Below are 17,661 nucleotides of genomic sequence, written 5' to 3' on the forward strand. Positions count from 1 at the left end.
ACTTGAAGACATGAACTGTTGCTGAACCACGTGCTCGTCTCAAGATGAAGCCAGAGCCAATCCATCATTAATCTCCCTCTCTCTCCCTTTCTCTGAAGGTGTGGTGGTGCATCAGGGACACGTGCTGGATGGAGGGGATGAGGTGGCCCTGAGGAGTGTCATCAACCACTGTGTAAGGACAAGCAGCTACGTTACCTCCAGCAAAGGGATTCAAGGCCTCATCTCCTGCCTCACCAGCTCCACAGGTGTGAAACCCTCCTCCTGCTAGGCCCAGCCCTCTAACCCACCATTCCCAAAGCCAATCAATCAAACCATCAGTAACTGCTGAACTGGACATCTGGTCCCACAGCACGCAGGGTGCAGAGACTCCTCCCCTGCTCCATAAGTCAAGAACTCAGCAGGTCGGGCAGCATCTGGGGGGTACACGAAACGATCCAGGGGGAAGGGGTGTCCGTGGGTGGGAAGAAAGCAGGAGGTACGATTGTCCCACATGGTAGTACTGCCTCATCTCTCCCCCACCCCTGGCGCTGATTGATCTGCTGAGGATCTCCAGGCCTCTGTGTTTACAGCAGGTTTCCAGAAAATGCTGTTCACTGCCTTTCTTCCTCAGCACACCTTCGCCTCATACCATCAAAATAAACTGTAGCCAACAAGAGAAATCAGGAACAGCGGTAAAATCAAAGAAGAGCCAGTAATTGTTAGGAAAATCAGCAGGTGTGGGCTGGGAGAAGCTCCGGATTCATTAGAGGAGATGGACCAGGAGGGTAAATGCACAAGAAACATAAAAACTGACTGCAAGGACTGGCACAGAGGAGGAATTACAGAGAACATAGGAATCTACAGCACAGTGCAGGCCCTTTGGCCCACAGTGTTGTGATGACCTAATAACCTACTCTAACTAGAATTTCCCCACTGCAGAATCCTCCATTTTTCTCAGTTCCACATACCTGTCTGATAGTCTAATAAATGATCCTATTGTCCCAGCCTCCACCACTGTTGCCAGCAGCACATTCCATGCACTCACCACTCTCAGTGGGTGAAAAACGTACCTCTTACATCCCCCTGGACTTGCTCCCAACCACCTTAAAGCTATGTCTCTTCATGTTGGCCATTTCAGCCCTGGGAAAAAGCCTCTGGCCATCCACACGATCAGTTTCTCATCATCTTGTGCACCTCTAACACGTCTCCCCTCATCCTAGGTCAATCCAAGGAGAAAAGACCAGGTTCACTCAACCAATCTTCAAGGCATGCTCTCCAATCCAGGCAGCACCCTTGTAAATCTCCTCTGCATCCTCTCTATCACTTCCACATCCCTCCTGCAGTGAGGTGACAGAGCAGTGCACAGTACTCCAAGTAAGGCCTAACTATGGTCTTGTAGAGCTGCATGGTTCTTGAACTTGATCCCACGGTTCTTGAAGGCCCACACACATACATGTGCTGTAGCTTTGAGTGTCCTGTGGACACGGACACCATGATCTCTCAGTTCATCCCCACTGCTCAAAGTGCTCTCATTAACATGGAATTCTGCCTTCAGATTTGGCATATTGAAATGAATTGCTTCACATTTTTCTGGGTTAAACTCCATCTGTCACTTCTCAGCCCAGCTTTGCATCCTATCAATGTCCCACTGTAGCCTTTGGCAGCCCTCCTGACTATCCACAACTCCACCAACCTTTGTGAGATCTGCAGACTTACTAACCCACCCTTCCACTTCCTCATCCGGGTCATTTATAAAAAGCACAAAGAAGAGGGGTCCCAGAACACATTCCTGCAGACCACCACTGGTCACTGACCTCCATGCAGAATACGAACCATCTACATCCACCCTCTGCCCACTCTGGGCACCAATTCTATATCCACAAAGCAAGGCCTTACTTTCTGAACAAGCCTTTCATTGGGAACTTTATCAGATGACTCACTGACACCCACAAACACCATATCCACCGCTCTACCTGCATCAATGAGCTTAGTTACATCCTCAAAATAATTTAATCAGGTCCATGAGATACGACCTTCCCCTGGCGAAGCCATGCTGACTATCCATAACCAGATTATGCCACTCTAAATGCTTGTAAATCCTATCTCAGGAACTTCTCCAACAGCGTGCCTTCAGTGGTCTATAATTCCCTGAGTTATCTCCACTCCCTTTCTAGAACAGGGGAACAACATTTCCACCCCTCCAATCCTCTGGCACTTCTCCTGTCCCCAGTGCCAATGCGAAGATCATTGCCAGTGGGTCAGGAATCTCCTCCCTCGTTCCCCACAGTAGCCATGAGTAAATCTTGAGTAAACCTCTTCTGGTCCAGGCCACTTATCCAACTTTATGTTTTTCCAAAGCTCCAACACATCCCCTTTCTTAATGTCAACATGCTCTGGTGCCTCAGTCCACCACAAATCATCCTCACAATTACCAAGGTCCTTGTCTCTGGTGAATTCTGAAGCAAAGTATTCATTAAGGACCTTTGCGACCTCCTCCGTCTCCATGCACATATTTCCATGATTCCCCTGATGGGTCTAAACTTGATGTGACCCATGCTCTTGTTCTCCACATAGAAACATAGAAGATAGGAGCAGGAGTAGGTCATTCGGCCCTTCGAGCCTGCTCCGCCATTCAATGAGATCATGGCTGATGTTAAAGTTCAGTACCCCGTCCCGCCTTCTCTCCATAACCCCTAATTCCCTTATATTGAAGAAATATATCTAATTCCCTCTCAAATATATTCAATGAACTTGCCTCTACTGCCCTCTGTGGCAATGAATTCCACAGATTCACCACCCTCTGGGTAAAGAGATTCCTTCTCATCTCGGTCCTAAATGGTTTGCCTATTATCCTCGAACCATGGCCCTGGGTTCTGGACTCCCCCACCATTGGAAACATCCCTTCCGTATCCATTCTGTCCAGTCCTGCCAGAATTTTATATGTCTCTATGAGATCCCCTCTCAATCTTCTAAACTCCAGCGAGTACAATCCCAATTTGCGCAATCTTTCCTCATCAGTCATTCCTGCCATTCCAGGTATCAGCCTGGTGAATCGCCTCTGCACTCCCTCCATTGCAAGAACATCCTTCCTTAGATAAGGTGACCAAAACTGCACACAATACTCCAGGTGGGGTCTCACCAAGGCCCTGTACAGCTGCAGTAAGGTATCCTTGTTCCTATACTCAAACCCTCTTGATATGAAGGCCAACATACCATTTGCCTTTTTAACCGCCTGCTGTACCTGCATGCTCGCCTTCAGTGACTGGTGCACAAGAACCCCTAGGTCTCTCTGCACTTCCCCATCTCCCAATCTATTGCCATTCAAATAGTAATCTGCCCTCCGGTTTGTATGACCAAAGTGGATAACCTCACATTGATCCACATTGTAGTGCATTTGCCATGTATCTGCCCAGTTCCCCAATTTATCCAAATCACACTGGAGCTTCCTGATCCCCTTTTCCGTGCACACAACCCCTCCTAACTTAGTGTCATCTGCAAATTTGGAGATATTGCATCCAATCCCCTCATCCAGATCATTAATGTAAATTGTGAACAGCTGGGGTCCCAGTACAGATCCCTGTGGCACCCCACTGGTCACCGCCTGCCACTCAGAAAACGAGCCATTTATCCCAACTCTCTGTCTTCTACCTGCCAGCCAGTTCTCAATCCACATCAATACCTTGCCCCCAATCCCATGAGCCTTGATTTTGCATGCCAGTCATTTATGTGGGACCTTATCGAAGGCCTTTTGGAAGTCCAGGTACACCACATCCACTGGCTCTCCCCCATCTATTTTACCTGTCACCATCTCAAAGAATTCCAATAGATTTGTCAAGCACGATTTACCTTTTATAAATCCATGTTGACTCTGTCCGATCCCTTCTCTGCTAGTCATATGCTCCGCTATTACATCCTTAATAATGGATTCCATCATTTTGCCCACTACTGATGTAAGGCTCACTGGCCTATAATTCCCCGCTTTTTCTCTACCCCTCTTTTTAAATAGTGGGGTAACATTAGCTACCCTCCAATCCATGGGTACTGATCCTGAGTCTATCAAGTTCTGGAAAATAATTCTTAAAGCATCTGCTATCTGAATGGCCACTTCCTTAAGTACCCTAGGATGTAGATTATCAGGCCCTTGGGATTTATCTGCCTTCAATCCCATCAATTTCCCCAAGACCATGTCCTTAGAGATACTGATTTCTTTCAGTTTCTCCCTTGCATTAGTCTCTATGTTTCCCAACATCCTTGGGAGGTTATTTGTATCCTCTCTTGTAAAAACAGAACTAAAATAAGAATTTAATTGGTCTGCCATTTCCTTATTCCCCATTATATATTCCCCTGATTCTGACTGCAAGGGACCTACTCTGGATTTCACCAATCTTTTCCTCTTGACATATTTATAAAAGCTTTTGCAGTCGGTTTTTATATTTGCCGCAAGCTTACTTTCGTAATTTATTTTTGCTCTCTTGATTAATCCCTTTGTCCTCCTTTGATGCATCTTGAACTGTTCCCAGTCTTCAGATTTGGTACTTTTTTTGGCCAATTGATATGCTCTCCCTTTGGACCTAATGCTGTCTCTAATTTCCCTTGTTATACACGGTTGAGTCACCTTTTTTGGTTTATTTTTATGCCAAACCGGTATAAACAATTTCTGCAATTCTTCCATTAGATCTGTGAATGCTTTCCATTGCCTATCCACAGTCAACTCCCCCATAAACACCACCCAATCAATCTTACTCAACTCCCGTCTCATACCATCATAATTCCCTTTATTTAAATTCAGGACCTTAGTCTCGGTTTTAATTTCATCACTCTCCATGTTGAGTGAGAATTCGATCATATTGTGATCACTCCTACCCAAAGGGCCTCGTACAACAAGATTGTTGATTAGCCCCTTATCATTTGCATAATACCCAATCTAAAATGGCCTGCTCCCGAGTTGGTTCCTCGACATATTGGTCTAGATAACCGTCCCGTAAACATTCAAGGAATTCCTCCTCCTCAGTATTTTTACCAATTTGACTCGTCCAATCTATATGTAAATTAAAGTCTCCCATGATGACGGCTGTTCCCTTATTGCACGCTTCTCTAATTTCTCTTTTAATGCCTTCCCTCACCTCTACACTACTATTTGGAGGCCTATATACCACCCCCACTAACGTTTTCCGCCCCTTGCTGTTCCTCAGTTCTACCCATATAGATTCCGCATCTTCCGAGTTAATATCCTTCCTGTCAATCGTGTCGGTCCCTTCTCTCACCATCAATGCCACATACTTTATATGGCAATGTCAAAGGGTTTTCACTGGGGGAATTAATGAAAAATGTGATTTCATTCTCCATTATAAAATTGTAACAGGAAAATTAACAGAGTTTCAGGATAAATCCTTACTGAATTCCAGAGTGTTTAAGGGAGTGTTCTAGAGATAGTGAATACACTTGTAATTACAGAGTAGATGTAGAAAAGTTGTGTCTAGGGTTGACATGGTGGGAGAAACAAGAGTGCTCAACTTCAGGATTAAAGCATGTCCCTTAGAACAGAGATGTGGTGGAAATTGTTGTCACAGGTGGTTGTGGAGGCCAGGCCATTGGGTGGATTTATGCCAGAGCATCAAAGGTAATGGGGAAAAGGCCAGGTAGTGGGGTTTGGGAAATGGATCAGTTCAAGATTAAATGGTGGGGCAGACTCAATGGGCTGAATGGCTTATTTCTGCTCCAATGTCTTATGGGGTGTGTAATGCACCAGAGGTGATTACAGAGAAAGGAAGATTGTGGGAGGTGGCAGTGATCACATTATAATTGAGTTTAATTTGTGGTTTATAAAATGAATTGAGATATGTTGGTATTTGTGGAGAGAGTCCCTGTCTAACCCCTATCTTTCCCCCCCCCCCCATGGTCTGACCCCTGTCTCCCCCCTCCCCATGGTCTAACCCCTATCTCTCCCCCCCCATGGTCTAGCCCCTATCTCTCCCCCCCATGGTCTAACCCCTATCACTCCCCCCCCCATGGTCTGACCCCTGTCTCCCCCCTCCCCACGGTCTGACCCCTATCTCTTTCCCCCCCCCCACGGTCTGACCCCCTATCTCTTTCCCCCCCCATGGTCTGACCCCTGTCTCCCCCCTCCCCATGGTCTAACCCCTATCTCTCCCCCCCCATGGTCTAGCCCCTATCTCTCCCCCCCATGGTCTAACCCCTATCTCTCCCCCCCATGGTCTAACCCCTATCACTCCCCCCCATGGTCTGACCCCTGTCTCCCCCCTCCCCATGGTCTGACCCCTATCTCTTTCCCCCCCCCATGGTCTGACCCCTATCTCTTTCCCCCCCATGGTCTGACCCATGTCTTCTCCACCCCAACAGGTGACGCCTACTATCCGATAGAGCTGATGACGAGCCGCATGGATATGGGGGCGGTGGGGCTGAGTGAGGGGTTGGAGAGGCTGCTAATAGAGGAGGACGCAGCCGACACCAGCCTTATCCTGCACCAGTCACAGTGGCCATGGCTGGGCCAAGACCCCGGGCTGAGCGGCTTTGAGCAGCTGCTGGTCGAGGGGTTAGTGCAGCTGGAGAGGCTGTGCAGCGTGGAGGCAAGCGGTGGTGCTGAGAGCGAACGGCCAGTACTCAGCCTCGTGCTCCAGGAATACCGACAGGTCCAGCAGCAGCTGCGGAGCCACGCATGCGCTCTGACCCATGCCCTGGAGGGGCTGCGGGGACTGGCATGCTGCAGTGGGGTCCGACACCGTATGTGTGGGTTGCTGCAGCAAGGTCACGTGCCCTCATCCTGGTGCCTGGGTGCGCGCCAGTCTGTGCCGCTGCCACTGTGGCTACATTGCATGGAGACCCGTGTCCGACTGCTGGAGCAGTATATCCAGCAAAATGGGCTCACCACCACCTACAATCTGTCTGCCTTCCGCCGGCCCCGGCTCCTCCTCCTCTGCCTCCTGCAGCAGCGCGCCCGCCAGGAGCAGCGCCCACTTGATACCTACCGCCTCCATGCACAGGTAGGTACCCCTCCTTCATCCTCACCCCATCACCCCCATCCTTCCTTCCCTCACACTCCATCACACCCACCTACCACTTTCGTGCACCTGAGAGAGGAACTGGTCAAAGTAGATGAAAAGGGGGTACAACAGCAATGGATGGTTTCTGCAAGAAATGAGGAGGTACAGGAGAAATACAGACCGAAAAGGGGAAATATTCCAATGGAAAACTCAACAACTGGGGCTGATGAGGGAAGTCAAAGCAAAAGAGAGGGCAGACGAGAAGCAAAAATGAGTGGGAAGGATTGGGAAGATTTTAAAAACTTCTCCCTCATCCCCTTCCCCCACCCTCATTTGATCTCTCCCACCCTCACTCAATCTCCCGCACCCTCACCCCCTCCAAGGATACACAGGGTATCGAATGGATAGGTAGATAAGGAACAACATTAAATTGTTAGAAAGAGGTGATGCAGGATTAGAAGATACAGAATCATGTGGGTTGAGCTAAGAAAGAATAAGGGTAAAAGGACACTGTTGGTAGTTATATCCAGACCTCCAGACAGTAGCTGGGATGTGGACAACAATTTACAACAGCAGATAGAAAAGGGGTGTCAGAAGGGCAATGTTCTGGTCGTCATGGGGGATTTTAACATGCAAGTAGATTGGGAAAACCAGGTTGGGGTTGGATCTCAAAAGAGAATTTGTAGAACAGCTTTTTAGAACAGTTTGTTGATGAGCCCATGAGGGGATCGGCTGGACTGGACTGGGTTCTGTGTAATGCACCACAGGTGATAGAGAGCTTAGAGTCAAGGAACCATGAAGGGTAGTGATCACAATATGAATGAGTTCAATTTAAGATTTATCAGGGAGAAACTAAAGTTAGATGTGTCGATATATCAGTGGAGTAAAGGGATCTGAGAGAGGAACTGGCCAAAGTAGATGAGAAGGGGGCACAACAGCAATGGATGGTTTCTGCAAGAAATGAGGAGGTACAGGATAAATACAGACCAAAAAGGGGAAATATTCCAATGGAAAACTCAACAACTGGGGCTGATGAGGGAAGTCAAAGCAAAAGAGAGGGCAGACAAGAAGCAAAAATGAGTGGGAAGATTTTAATAACTTACAGAAGGTTAAAAAAAACTCATCAGGAAGGAAAAGATGAAATATGAGAGAAGGCTCACAAATAATATCAAAGGGTACAAGAGAGGTGAGAGTGGATCTAGGGTAACTAGAAAATGATGCTGGAGAAATAATAATGGGAGATGAGGAACTAAGTGAACATTTGGCATCAGGCTTCACTGTGGAAGACACGAGCTGTGGGCCAGATTCCGAAGGGGATCAGGGAAGGGAAGTGAGTCCTGTTACTATTTCAAGGGAGAAGGTGCTCAGAAAGCTGGTGGTCTAAGGGTGGATTAGTCGCCTGGACCAGATGGATCGCACCCTTGGGTCCTGTAATAGGGAGTGGTAGAGATTGTGGAGGTGTTGGGAATAATCTTTCAGAAATCAATAGATTCTGGCCTGGTCCTGGAGGACTGGAAAATCACAAATGTCACCCCACGATTCAAGAAGGGAGGGAGGCAGCAGAAAGGAAATGATCGACCAGTGAGCCTGATGTCGGTGGTTGGGGAGATATTAGAGTCGATTGTCAAGGATGAGGTGACTGGGTACGTGGAGGCACATGACAGGAGAAGCCAAAGTTTTGGGCTCCTCTCTTGAGAAAGGATGTGCTGATGTTGGAGAGGTTTCAGAGAAGGTTCACTAGGATAATTTTGAGAATGAAAGGGTTATCACATGAGGAATGTTTGACAGCTTTTGGCCTTGTACGTAGATCTCTGAAACATTTCAAATGTTGAAAGGTGTGGACAGAGTAGATGTGGAAAGGTTATTTCCCATGGAGAATCCAGGACAAGGGAGCACAACTTCAGGATTGAAGGGCGTTCAATTAGAATAGAGATGTAGAGGAATTTCTTCAGCCAGAGGGCAGTGAATCTGTGGAATTTATTGCCACAGGTGGTTGTGGAGGCCAGGCCATTGGGTGTATTTATGGCAGAGATTGATCGGTTCTTGATTAGCTTGTGCTTCAGAGTTATGGGGAAAAGGGTGGGCAGTGGGGTGAGTGGGGAAATGGATCAGCTCATGATTAAATGGTGGGACAGACTCAATGGGCTGAATGGCCTGTTCCTATGTTATGGTCTTGTCCCAAAGGAGGAGCATTCTAAAGGGAGGGTGTGGTTGACAAGGAAGGTTAAAGGCAGCATCAAAACTTTCTATTTTGTAAAAGTGAGTGGTTGAGAACTGGTGTCAGATCAGATGATGGAACAGTTAGTGGGGAGGTCAGTGCAATGTTGTGAGACCATGAGGAAGGACAGGCAGTGGATGGAATATAAATGCAGTCAGTTGGATGAGATGAAATGTGTGAACTTTAATGCAAGAAGAACACAGCAGATGAAGTCAGGGTCTTTCTTCAGGGCTGAAATGGCTTACACGAGGGACATAAGCTTTAAGGTGTTTGGGTGTAAGTACAGGGGCAGGTTTTTAAACACAGAAGAGTGCTGGTTACATGGAACACGTTGCCAGCATCAGTGATGGAGGGCAGGTACACTATTTGGCATGAGGAGCTGAGAAATGGAGGATTTTCTGCAGTAGGGAAATTCTGGGCAGTTGTTAGAGTAGGTTATTGGGTCAGCACAACACTGTGGGCTGAAGGGCCTGTACTTTCCTGTAGATTTCTATGTTCTAAACTACTGAGAATTCCATCTTCACTGTGGGTGAGTGGAGTGCAAGACTGAGGGCAGCTAATGTTGAGCCTTGGTTTAGTGAATGATGAGATTGGGAACAATTACCCTCCCTTCATATCTGCTCCTTTAATACTGCTAGGGAGGCTATTGTATAATCACATTAATCATCCCCTCCACCCATATACCTCACTGTCCACCCCCCCAGGAATAAGCTCAGTACTGCTGTGGTGTTCTGTCCCTTGGAATATTGATGATGATGCCACACACATATGCAACGTACATCATTGCTGCAGCTGAACCACAGAGCACTTTAGCACAGAAAGAGGCCCTTCAGCGCATCTAGTCTGTGCTAAACTATTATCACCATATCCCACCCCCCCCCCCCCCATACCTCTCCCATCTATGTACCTGTCAAAATTGAGACTGCGTTTATCTGTTTAACCTTTCCCTGTAACTCAATCCCTGAATCTGGGCAACATCCTAGTAAATCTTCTCTGCCCTCTTTCAATCTTATTGATATCCTTCCTGTAGTTCGGTGACAAAACTGGACACAATACTCCAAATTTGGCCTCCCCAATGTCTTATATAGCTTTACTATAACATCCCACCTCCTGTACTCAATACTTTGATTTATGAAGGCCATTATGCCAAAAGGTCTCTTTACAACCCTGTCCACCTGTGATCCCACTTTCAGGGAATTATGTATCTATTCCCAGATCCCTCTGTTCTACCGCACTCCTCTGCCCGACCATTCACCGTGTACGTCCTTTCTTGGTTTGTCCATCCAAAATGCAACACCTCACATTTGTCTGCATTAAATTCCATCTGCCATTTTTCCAGTTGTTCAGATCCCTCAGCAAGTTTTGAAACCCTTCTTCACTGTCCACAATGCCTCCAATCTTTCTGATCCAATTTACCACATTATTAACCAGATCATTGATATAGATGACAAATGACAATGGTCCCAGCACTGATCCCTGAGGCACAGCACTAGTCACAGGCCTTCAATCTGAGAAGCATAATTCACCATTACTCTCTGGCTTCTTCTGTCCAGTTATTGTCGAATCCAGTTCACTACTTCACCATGAATACTGAACGTCTGAACCTTCTGGGCTAACCTCCCATGTGGGACCTTATTAAAGGCCTGACTAAAGTCCACATAGACAACATCCACAGCCTTTCCTTCATCAACTTTACTGGTATCCTCCTCGAAAAATTCTACAAGATTGTTTAAATATGACCTACCACACACAAAGCCATGTTGACTATTCTCAATAGCAGTTGGAAAACAACAACACCCCTATTTAGTCTCCTCTCACTCCAAAGAGAAAAGCCCTAACCCTATTAACCTTACCTCAGAAGACACATTCTCCAATCCAGGCAACATCTTAGTAAATCTCCTCTGCAGCTTTTCCATAGCTCCCACACCCTTCCTGTAATGGGGTGACCAGAACTGAACACAATATTACGTGTGGTCTTGCTTATAGACCTGTAACATTATCTCACATACTCATTCCCCCGAATAATGTAGGCCAGCATACCATGGATCTTCTTAACCACATGATCAATCTGCTCAGCATCCTTGAGGGATCTAGGTACATGGACCCCAAGGTCCCTCTGTTCCTCCACACTGTAAAGAATCCTGCCCTTCACCAGTTCTCTGCCTTTAGGTTTATAATGTTGGCTGCCTTGTTGAGCTGCCAGTCCTGTCTGCACTCAACCATGTTTCCATAATAATTATCTCCAGTCCCATGCCCTGAGATGATCTGCCTTACCTGTCGGTCTTCCTGCATGAAAATTAATGCCGTTTTCATATCGAACCTCCCTCCTTCCCCCTCCCTCTCCCTCCTACATCCCCCCTCCCTGCCTCTGTACAAATCACCTCTGCCCCAAGAACCTGAACCCCTTCCTCCTAGATAACCATGTCAGCCATACATTCCACTCACTGCCCTCACTGGTATCTGATACCAGGAAGTAATCCGGGGCCCTGCTTTTTAACCTTGGTAACTCCCCGCATTCAACAACTTATGTTGTTGGTAGCAATGTTTGCAAAGACCTCTGGCTCCTCATGCACCCCTTTCAGAATGTGCATCCTTGACCTTGGCACTGGAAAGCAACGCACCACTCTGAATCTTGCTCACAGCCACAGAATCTCTCATCTCCAATCAAAGCAGCTCACATAGTCTCCACCGCTCACTGTGCCAGAGGTGGTCACGGTGCCACAGGCTTGACTGTGGCTGCTCGTCTACCCCATGAAGGGAATCCTACACTCCTTGTTCTCCCTTGCCCTGTTCTCTCAGTGTAACCACTAAAGCTCCTGTCGATGACGAGTCGAACTGCAGTGAGATCCATCGAGCTGTAGCCAGACATATTCCCACAGAGGTGGTTGGCAAGGACACCAATGTCTCACAATCTGCAGAAGGGCCAAACCTCAAGCACCTCTGAACCACCACGGGCAGATCTCATCTCTGCTCCGCATTGACGCCTCTCAAGACAAAGGTGCTCTCATGACACTGCCTGTGTTTACTTGCAGATTGGATCTGACTTGGTGGAGGGGAACACCACTGTTTTTCAGTCTTGCACCTTTTGAAAGTAGCTTCATAATTCTCCCCCTTTCTGCCTGATCTCTGTGTTGCCACAATCCCTCCATCCTGACATCCACCTTTGGATAAAGGCCTGTCCTGATCCCACAGAGAGACAAGAAGTGCTTGGCCTGAAAGGTGGGGAGAAATCAAGCAAGGCTTGGGGTGTGGACACGATAGGCACTGCTGGGACGCACAAGCTGGCCTTCGCCTGGGCAGTGTAACCTGCCTCTTGACTGGGACTCGAGGTTTAGAGGTAGGGCCCAGCCCACTCACATATTGCTGAGAATGTGTTAATTATCTTTCAGGTATTGAGCAGCTCCCTCCCTCCTGCCAGTCCTCCAGTGAACGGCATCTACGTCACCGGCCTGCATTTACACGGGGCCCTGTGGGACAGCAAACTAGGGCTTCTGCAGGACACAGTTTCCATCAGCCCATGCAGCATGCCGGTGGTGTGGTTCCAGCCAGAGGAGGCGGAGGTAGCAGGCAGCCGCTCGCTTCACCCGGAGTACAAGTGCCCTGTGTACGTGGGTGCAGAGAACCAGGCAGTGCACTTGGCAGACAAAAATATGATCACTTCCATCTCCATCGCATCGAAGCTCGACCCCCAGGTGTGTGCCCAGAGACGGGTTCACATTACCAGCCTTCTCTGCAGTCCTGAAACACAGCCAACTGCTCAGAACTAAACCTTGAATATATAATAAATCAAATCTATTCATGCAGCAGAAATTAACAGGTCAGTAACTCCTGACGTGCAGGGAGTCTCCGATGCAAATACGGCTTCAACAATTAATGCAGCTTTTCCAGTTATCCACCTGGCACAGGAACAGGCTCCACACCTACTGTAACCATGCCAACCTCTGGGCCCTCACCTGTCGTAACCATGCCAACCTCTGGGCCGTCACCTGTCGTAACCATGCCAACCTCTGGGCCCTCACCTGTCGTAACCATGCCAACCTCTGGGCCCTCACCTGTCGTAACCATGCCAACCTCTGGGCCCTCACCTGTCGTAACCATGCCAACTTCTGGGCCCTCACCTGTCGTAACCATGCCAACCTCTGGGCCCTCACCCACCATAACCATGCCAACCCCTGGGGCTTCACCCACTGTAACCATGCCAACCTCTGGGCCCTCACCCACCATAACCATGCCAACCTTTGAGTCCTCGACTACTGTAACATGCCAATCTCTAGCTCATCCATCCCTTCCTATTTGCCTATATTAGGACCCTACCCTTTCTTCTTCTCGTGCCTGTTTCAATGTCTCAAACCTGCCTGCACCACCTGCTCTGCAGTATCTTCCAGATCCCAAACCCTCAAATCCCCTTTAAACCTCCTTCCTTTCACCTCAAACCAAATACTTTGTTTTTGATTCTAGTTTCTGACCAATTGGTCCAATGTTGGGAGACGCTGGTGTTTAACATTCCTGCTTATTTCAGAAAAAGCAGATCTTCCCCATCTCCTGACACAGAGTTGAACGGCACTGAACCAGGCCAGAGGCCCAGCTTGACCGTGCCAAACTGCCTGCCCTCCTGGTTTATAAACCTCAATAGATTCTCTCTCAACCTCCTAAACTCTAAGGAAAACAGGCCTGGCTTTTCAGATCTCTCAGTAACTCAACTTCCCTAATGCTGGCAATAACTTTGAAACCCTCTTCTGTCCCTCTACAACTATGTCATACACGTTTTACTGCGAGGTGACCCAACTGAACACCATATTCCACCCATGGCTTGTAGAACTTCCACGGGACGCCCCCTGGCCAAAGAAGGCAGTTGTCCAAAACACCCCTCTTTAAAAAGTGGTGTCCCTCCACTCCACCATACTCCGTCTCCCCTTCCCCCCCTCTGTCTCCCCTTCCTCCCCACTCACTCTGTCTCCCCTCCCCTCCACTGTCTCCCCTCCCCCCCACTGTCTCCCCTCCCCCCACTGTCTCCCTCCCTCCCCCTACTCACTTCGTCTCCCCTCCCCCCCACTCTGTCTCCCCTCCCCTCCCCCCCCAGGAGTGGGGAAGATGTGTTTAGCTGTGGGATCGAGTAGCAAGTGTCCTGACCATGTCCAATTGTCACCTTCTGTCTGTTGGCTTGTGCCCATCCCCTTGCCCTTCCTTCCCCCATCTCCCAGCCTTTTTATCTGGTGCCTTCCTGCTTTTTGCTCACACCTTGCTCAGGCCTAAATGTTATACACTGTAAAACCCCTGGCACCTAGAATTCAACAGATTGGCCAAAAAAAAGTAAAATAAATACAAAATTAAAAGATAATAAAATAATAGGTTAAAAATATGCAATTTTAAAATTGTAGAAATAAATGTTCTCTGAAGTCGCACATAAACCTTTGGTGAAGAGGGGATAAAATATCCAGCCAGCGGAGGGAGGGCCTTGGCCGGGCTTTGATCGTAGCAGCTGTTTGAACAAAGTTGTGTGAAACAACAATGGTGTCGCCCAGGATGAAGAGCTGGATGATGCCGCTCAACTCTCTTAAGGTGTCTCATAATCATAGAAACTAGGTGTAGGAGGAGGCCATTTGGCCCTTCAAGCCTCCACCGCCATTCATTTAGATCATGGCTGATCATCTACTCAGTACCTAGTGCCTGCCTTCTCCCCATATCCCCCGATCCCCTTAGCCACAAGGGCCAAATCTAACTCCCTCTTAAATATAGATAAAGAACTGGCTTCAACTACTTCCTGTGGCAAAGAATTCCACAGATTCACCACTCACTGAGAGAGAAAAAAATTCTCATCTCAGTCCCTTATCCTTAAACTGTGACTCCCTGGTTCTAGTTTTCCCCAACATCGGGATCAACCTTCCTGCATCTGGCCTGACCAATCCCTTAAGAATTTTATACATTTCTATAAGATCCCCCCTCAATCTTCTCAATTCCAGAGAGTATAAGCCTAGTCGATCCAGCCTTTATTCATATGCAAGTCCTGCCATCCCTGGTATCAATCAAGTGAACCATTTCTGCACTCCCTCTATTGCAAGGATGTCTTTCCTCAGATACAGAGACCAAAACTGTACATAATATTCCAGCTGTGGTCTCACCAAGGCCCTGTAGAGCTGCAGTAGATCCTCTCTGCTCCTGTACTCGAATCCTTTTGCTATGAATGCCAACATACCATTTGCTTTCCTCTCTGCCTGCTGTACCTGCATGCCCACTTTCAATGACTGGTGCACGGCAACACTCAGGTCTCGTTGCATCTCTCCTTTTCCTCATCGGACACCATTTAGGGAATAATCTTCTCTCCTGTTCTTGCCTCCAAAGTAGACAACCTCATATTTATCCACATTATATTGCATCTGCCATGCACTGGCCCACTCACCTAACTTATCCAAGTCATCCTGCATCCTCTACACAGCTAACTCTGCCACCCACCTTCATGTCGTCTGCAAACTTGAAGATGCTGCTTTCCATTCTCTCAACTAAGTCATTCAGATATATTGTAAATAACTGTGGTCCCAGCACTGAGCCTTGCAGACCCCATTAGTCACTGCCTGCCATTCGGAAAAGAACCCGTTCATTCCTACTCTTTGCTTCCTGTCTGTCAGTCAATTCTCTATCCACTTCAACACCATCCCCTCCTATACCATGTGCTTTAAACTTGTACACTAATCTCCTGTGTGGGACCTTATCAAAAGTTTTCTGAAAGTTTGGTATCCCACATCCACTGGTTCTTCCTCACCCACTCTACTAGTTACATCCTCACAAAAATCTATAAGATTCATCAGATATGATTTTCCCATCATAAAACCATGCTGGTTCTGTCCAATGATGTCAAATGTGTTGCCATCACATCTTTAATAACTGACTAGCATTTTCCCCACTACTGGTGTCAGGCTAACTGGTCTGTAGTTTCCTGTTTTCTCTCTCCCTCCCATCTTCAGAAGTGGGGTTACGGGAGTCAGTGAGTAGTGGCCGGTCGGGAAAACCAGCCCTCTCCAGGAAAATAGGAAAAAAAGTCAGGAAAAAGCAAAGCATGACAGAAAAAAGTACAAGAAATAGAAGATAAAGATACAGAGAAGAGAAAGAAGGTGGCTTCCAAGAAGGAGAAAGTAAGAACAGCCAGAAAAAAAGTAAAAAGTCACAGGAGAAGAAGGAAGAAGGCCTTACCTGCAGGAAGGAACAGGACGCTGTGGTGACGAGGAGCGCCTGACCCTCAAGGTCAGTACCTTGAAGATACCTGCCCTGCAGAGTCGAGTCCCACCAGCCAGTACACTACTGGCTTGGAACCCAACAAAAGTGCCCAATCAGAGGAGAAAGAAGACATCGGCGGGAGGGGGGCTCAGCAGAGGAGCAGGCTGTCACAGACCGAGCAGCTGAGAGACGCCCGACACCAGGGCTCTCAGATGGAGAATGAGGAAGACAGCAGAGAGGGTGCAACGAAACAGACATGGAAGACAGACGGAGGGAAGATCGACAAGACGACCAACGTTAGGAAGCACAACAGACCAGGAGGGGAGGGAGAGCAACAAGAGGCCCAACAAAGAGATACAAGCAGCTCATCAGGAAAAACAGAAGAGACAGGCACAAAAAAAAGACACAAACACAGGTACAGACACAGAAGAAGAGGAAGAAGACGACCAAGATCTTCACAGAGAAATAGAAGGTAAAACTGATGGACAAAGAGAAACAAAAGGTAAAACTGCTAGACAAAGAGAAATAAAAGGTAAAACTGATGAACAGAATATAGATAAAGTCTTTTTTGAGGAACAAATGAGATCAATAAAAGAAACGTTGTCATTAGAATTTAATGCAATTAAAAGGAAAATGAAAAGAACAGAAGATAAAATCCAAAGGTTAGAACTGGTAATGACAGAAATAGGGAAAATCCTCCCAGGGTCTGCGGGGAGGAGTCGGCGTCGGAGGCAGCCATTGGTCGAGCCAGCGTACAGGAGAGTGTGACGGGAAGGTAAGGTCTTTTTAAAGACTCTTACTGGGGACAGAGATTAGCAGTAGGGAGAGGAGAGGAGAGGAGAGGAGAGGAGAGAAGGACAGAAAAGAAAAGAGTCCGGGGCAGGTAAGAAAACTTTTTTAAAAGTCTCTTACCAGGGTCTGCGGGGAGGAGTCGGCGTCGGAGGTGGCCATTGGTCGAGCCAGCGTACAGGAGAGTGTGACGGGAAGGTAACGTCTTTTTAAAGACTCTTACTGTGGACAGAGCTTAGCAGTAGGGAGAGGAGAGGAGAGGAGAGGAGAGAAGGACAGAAAAGAAAAGAGTCCGGGGCAGGTAAGAAAACTTTTAAAAAAGTCTCTTACCAGGGTCTGCGGGGAGGAGTCGGCGTCGGAGGCGGCCATTGGTCGAGCCAGCGTACAGGAGAGTGTGAAGGGGTTAATTGGTAAAAGGCCAATAAATAAGAGGGACAGCGAGCGGCCCAGCGAGTGAGTGGCCCA

At 47.8% G+C, this 17,661-nt stretch overlaps 1 protein-coding gene across 4 annotated transcripts in view; it reads left to right on the forward strand.

Moving 5' to 3' along the window:
- The window catches only part of LOC138739703 (dynein heavy chain domain-containing protein 1), a 194,564-nt gene extending 177,606 nt beyond the window's left edge, over positions 1 to 16,958 (forward strand). For 2 of the 4 annotated variants that reach the window (XM_069892290.1, XM_069892289.1), the window contains exons 41-43: positions 99 to 245; positions 6,340 to 6,980; positions 12,588 to 16,958. In XM_069892290.1, the coding sequence (XP_069748391.1) occupies positions 99 to 245; positions 6,340 to 6,980; positions 12,588 to 12,965 (1,166 nt within the window). In that variant the 3' untranslated portion in view covers positions 12,966 to 16,958. The remainder of the gene's footprint in view (positions 1 to 98; positions 246 to 6,339; positions 6,981 to 12,587) is intronic. The other 2 variants (XR_011342368.1, XM_069892291.1) reach the window with 2 other exon arrangements.
- Positions 16,959 to 17,661: the final 703 nt, after the last annotated feature.

This window comes from Narcine bancroftii, chromosome 7, assembly GCF_036971445.1.
Source record: "Narcine bancroftii isolate sNarBan1 chromosome 7, sNarBan1.hap1, whole genome shotgun sequence".
Taxonomy (NCBI): domain Eukaryota; kingdom Metazoa; phylum Chordata; class Chondrichthyes; order Torpediniformes; family Narcinidae; genus Narcine; species Narcine bancroftii.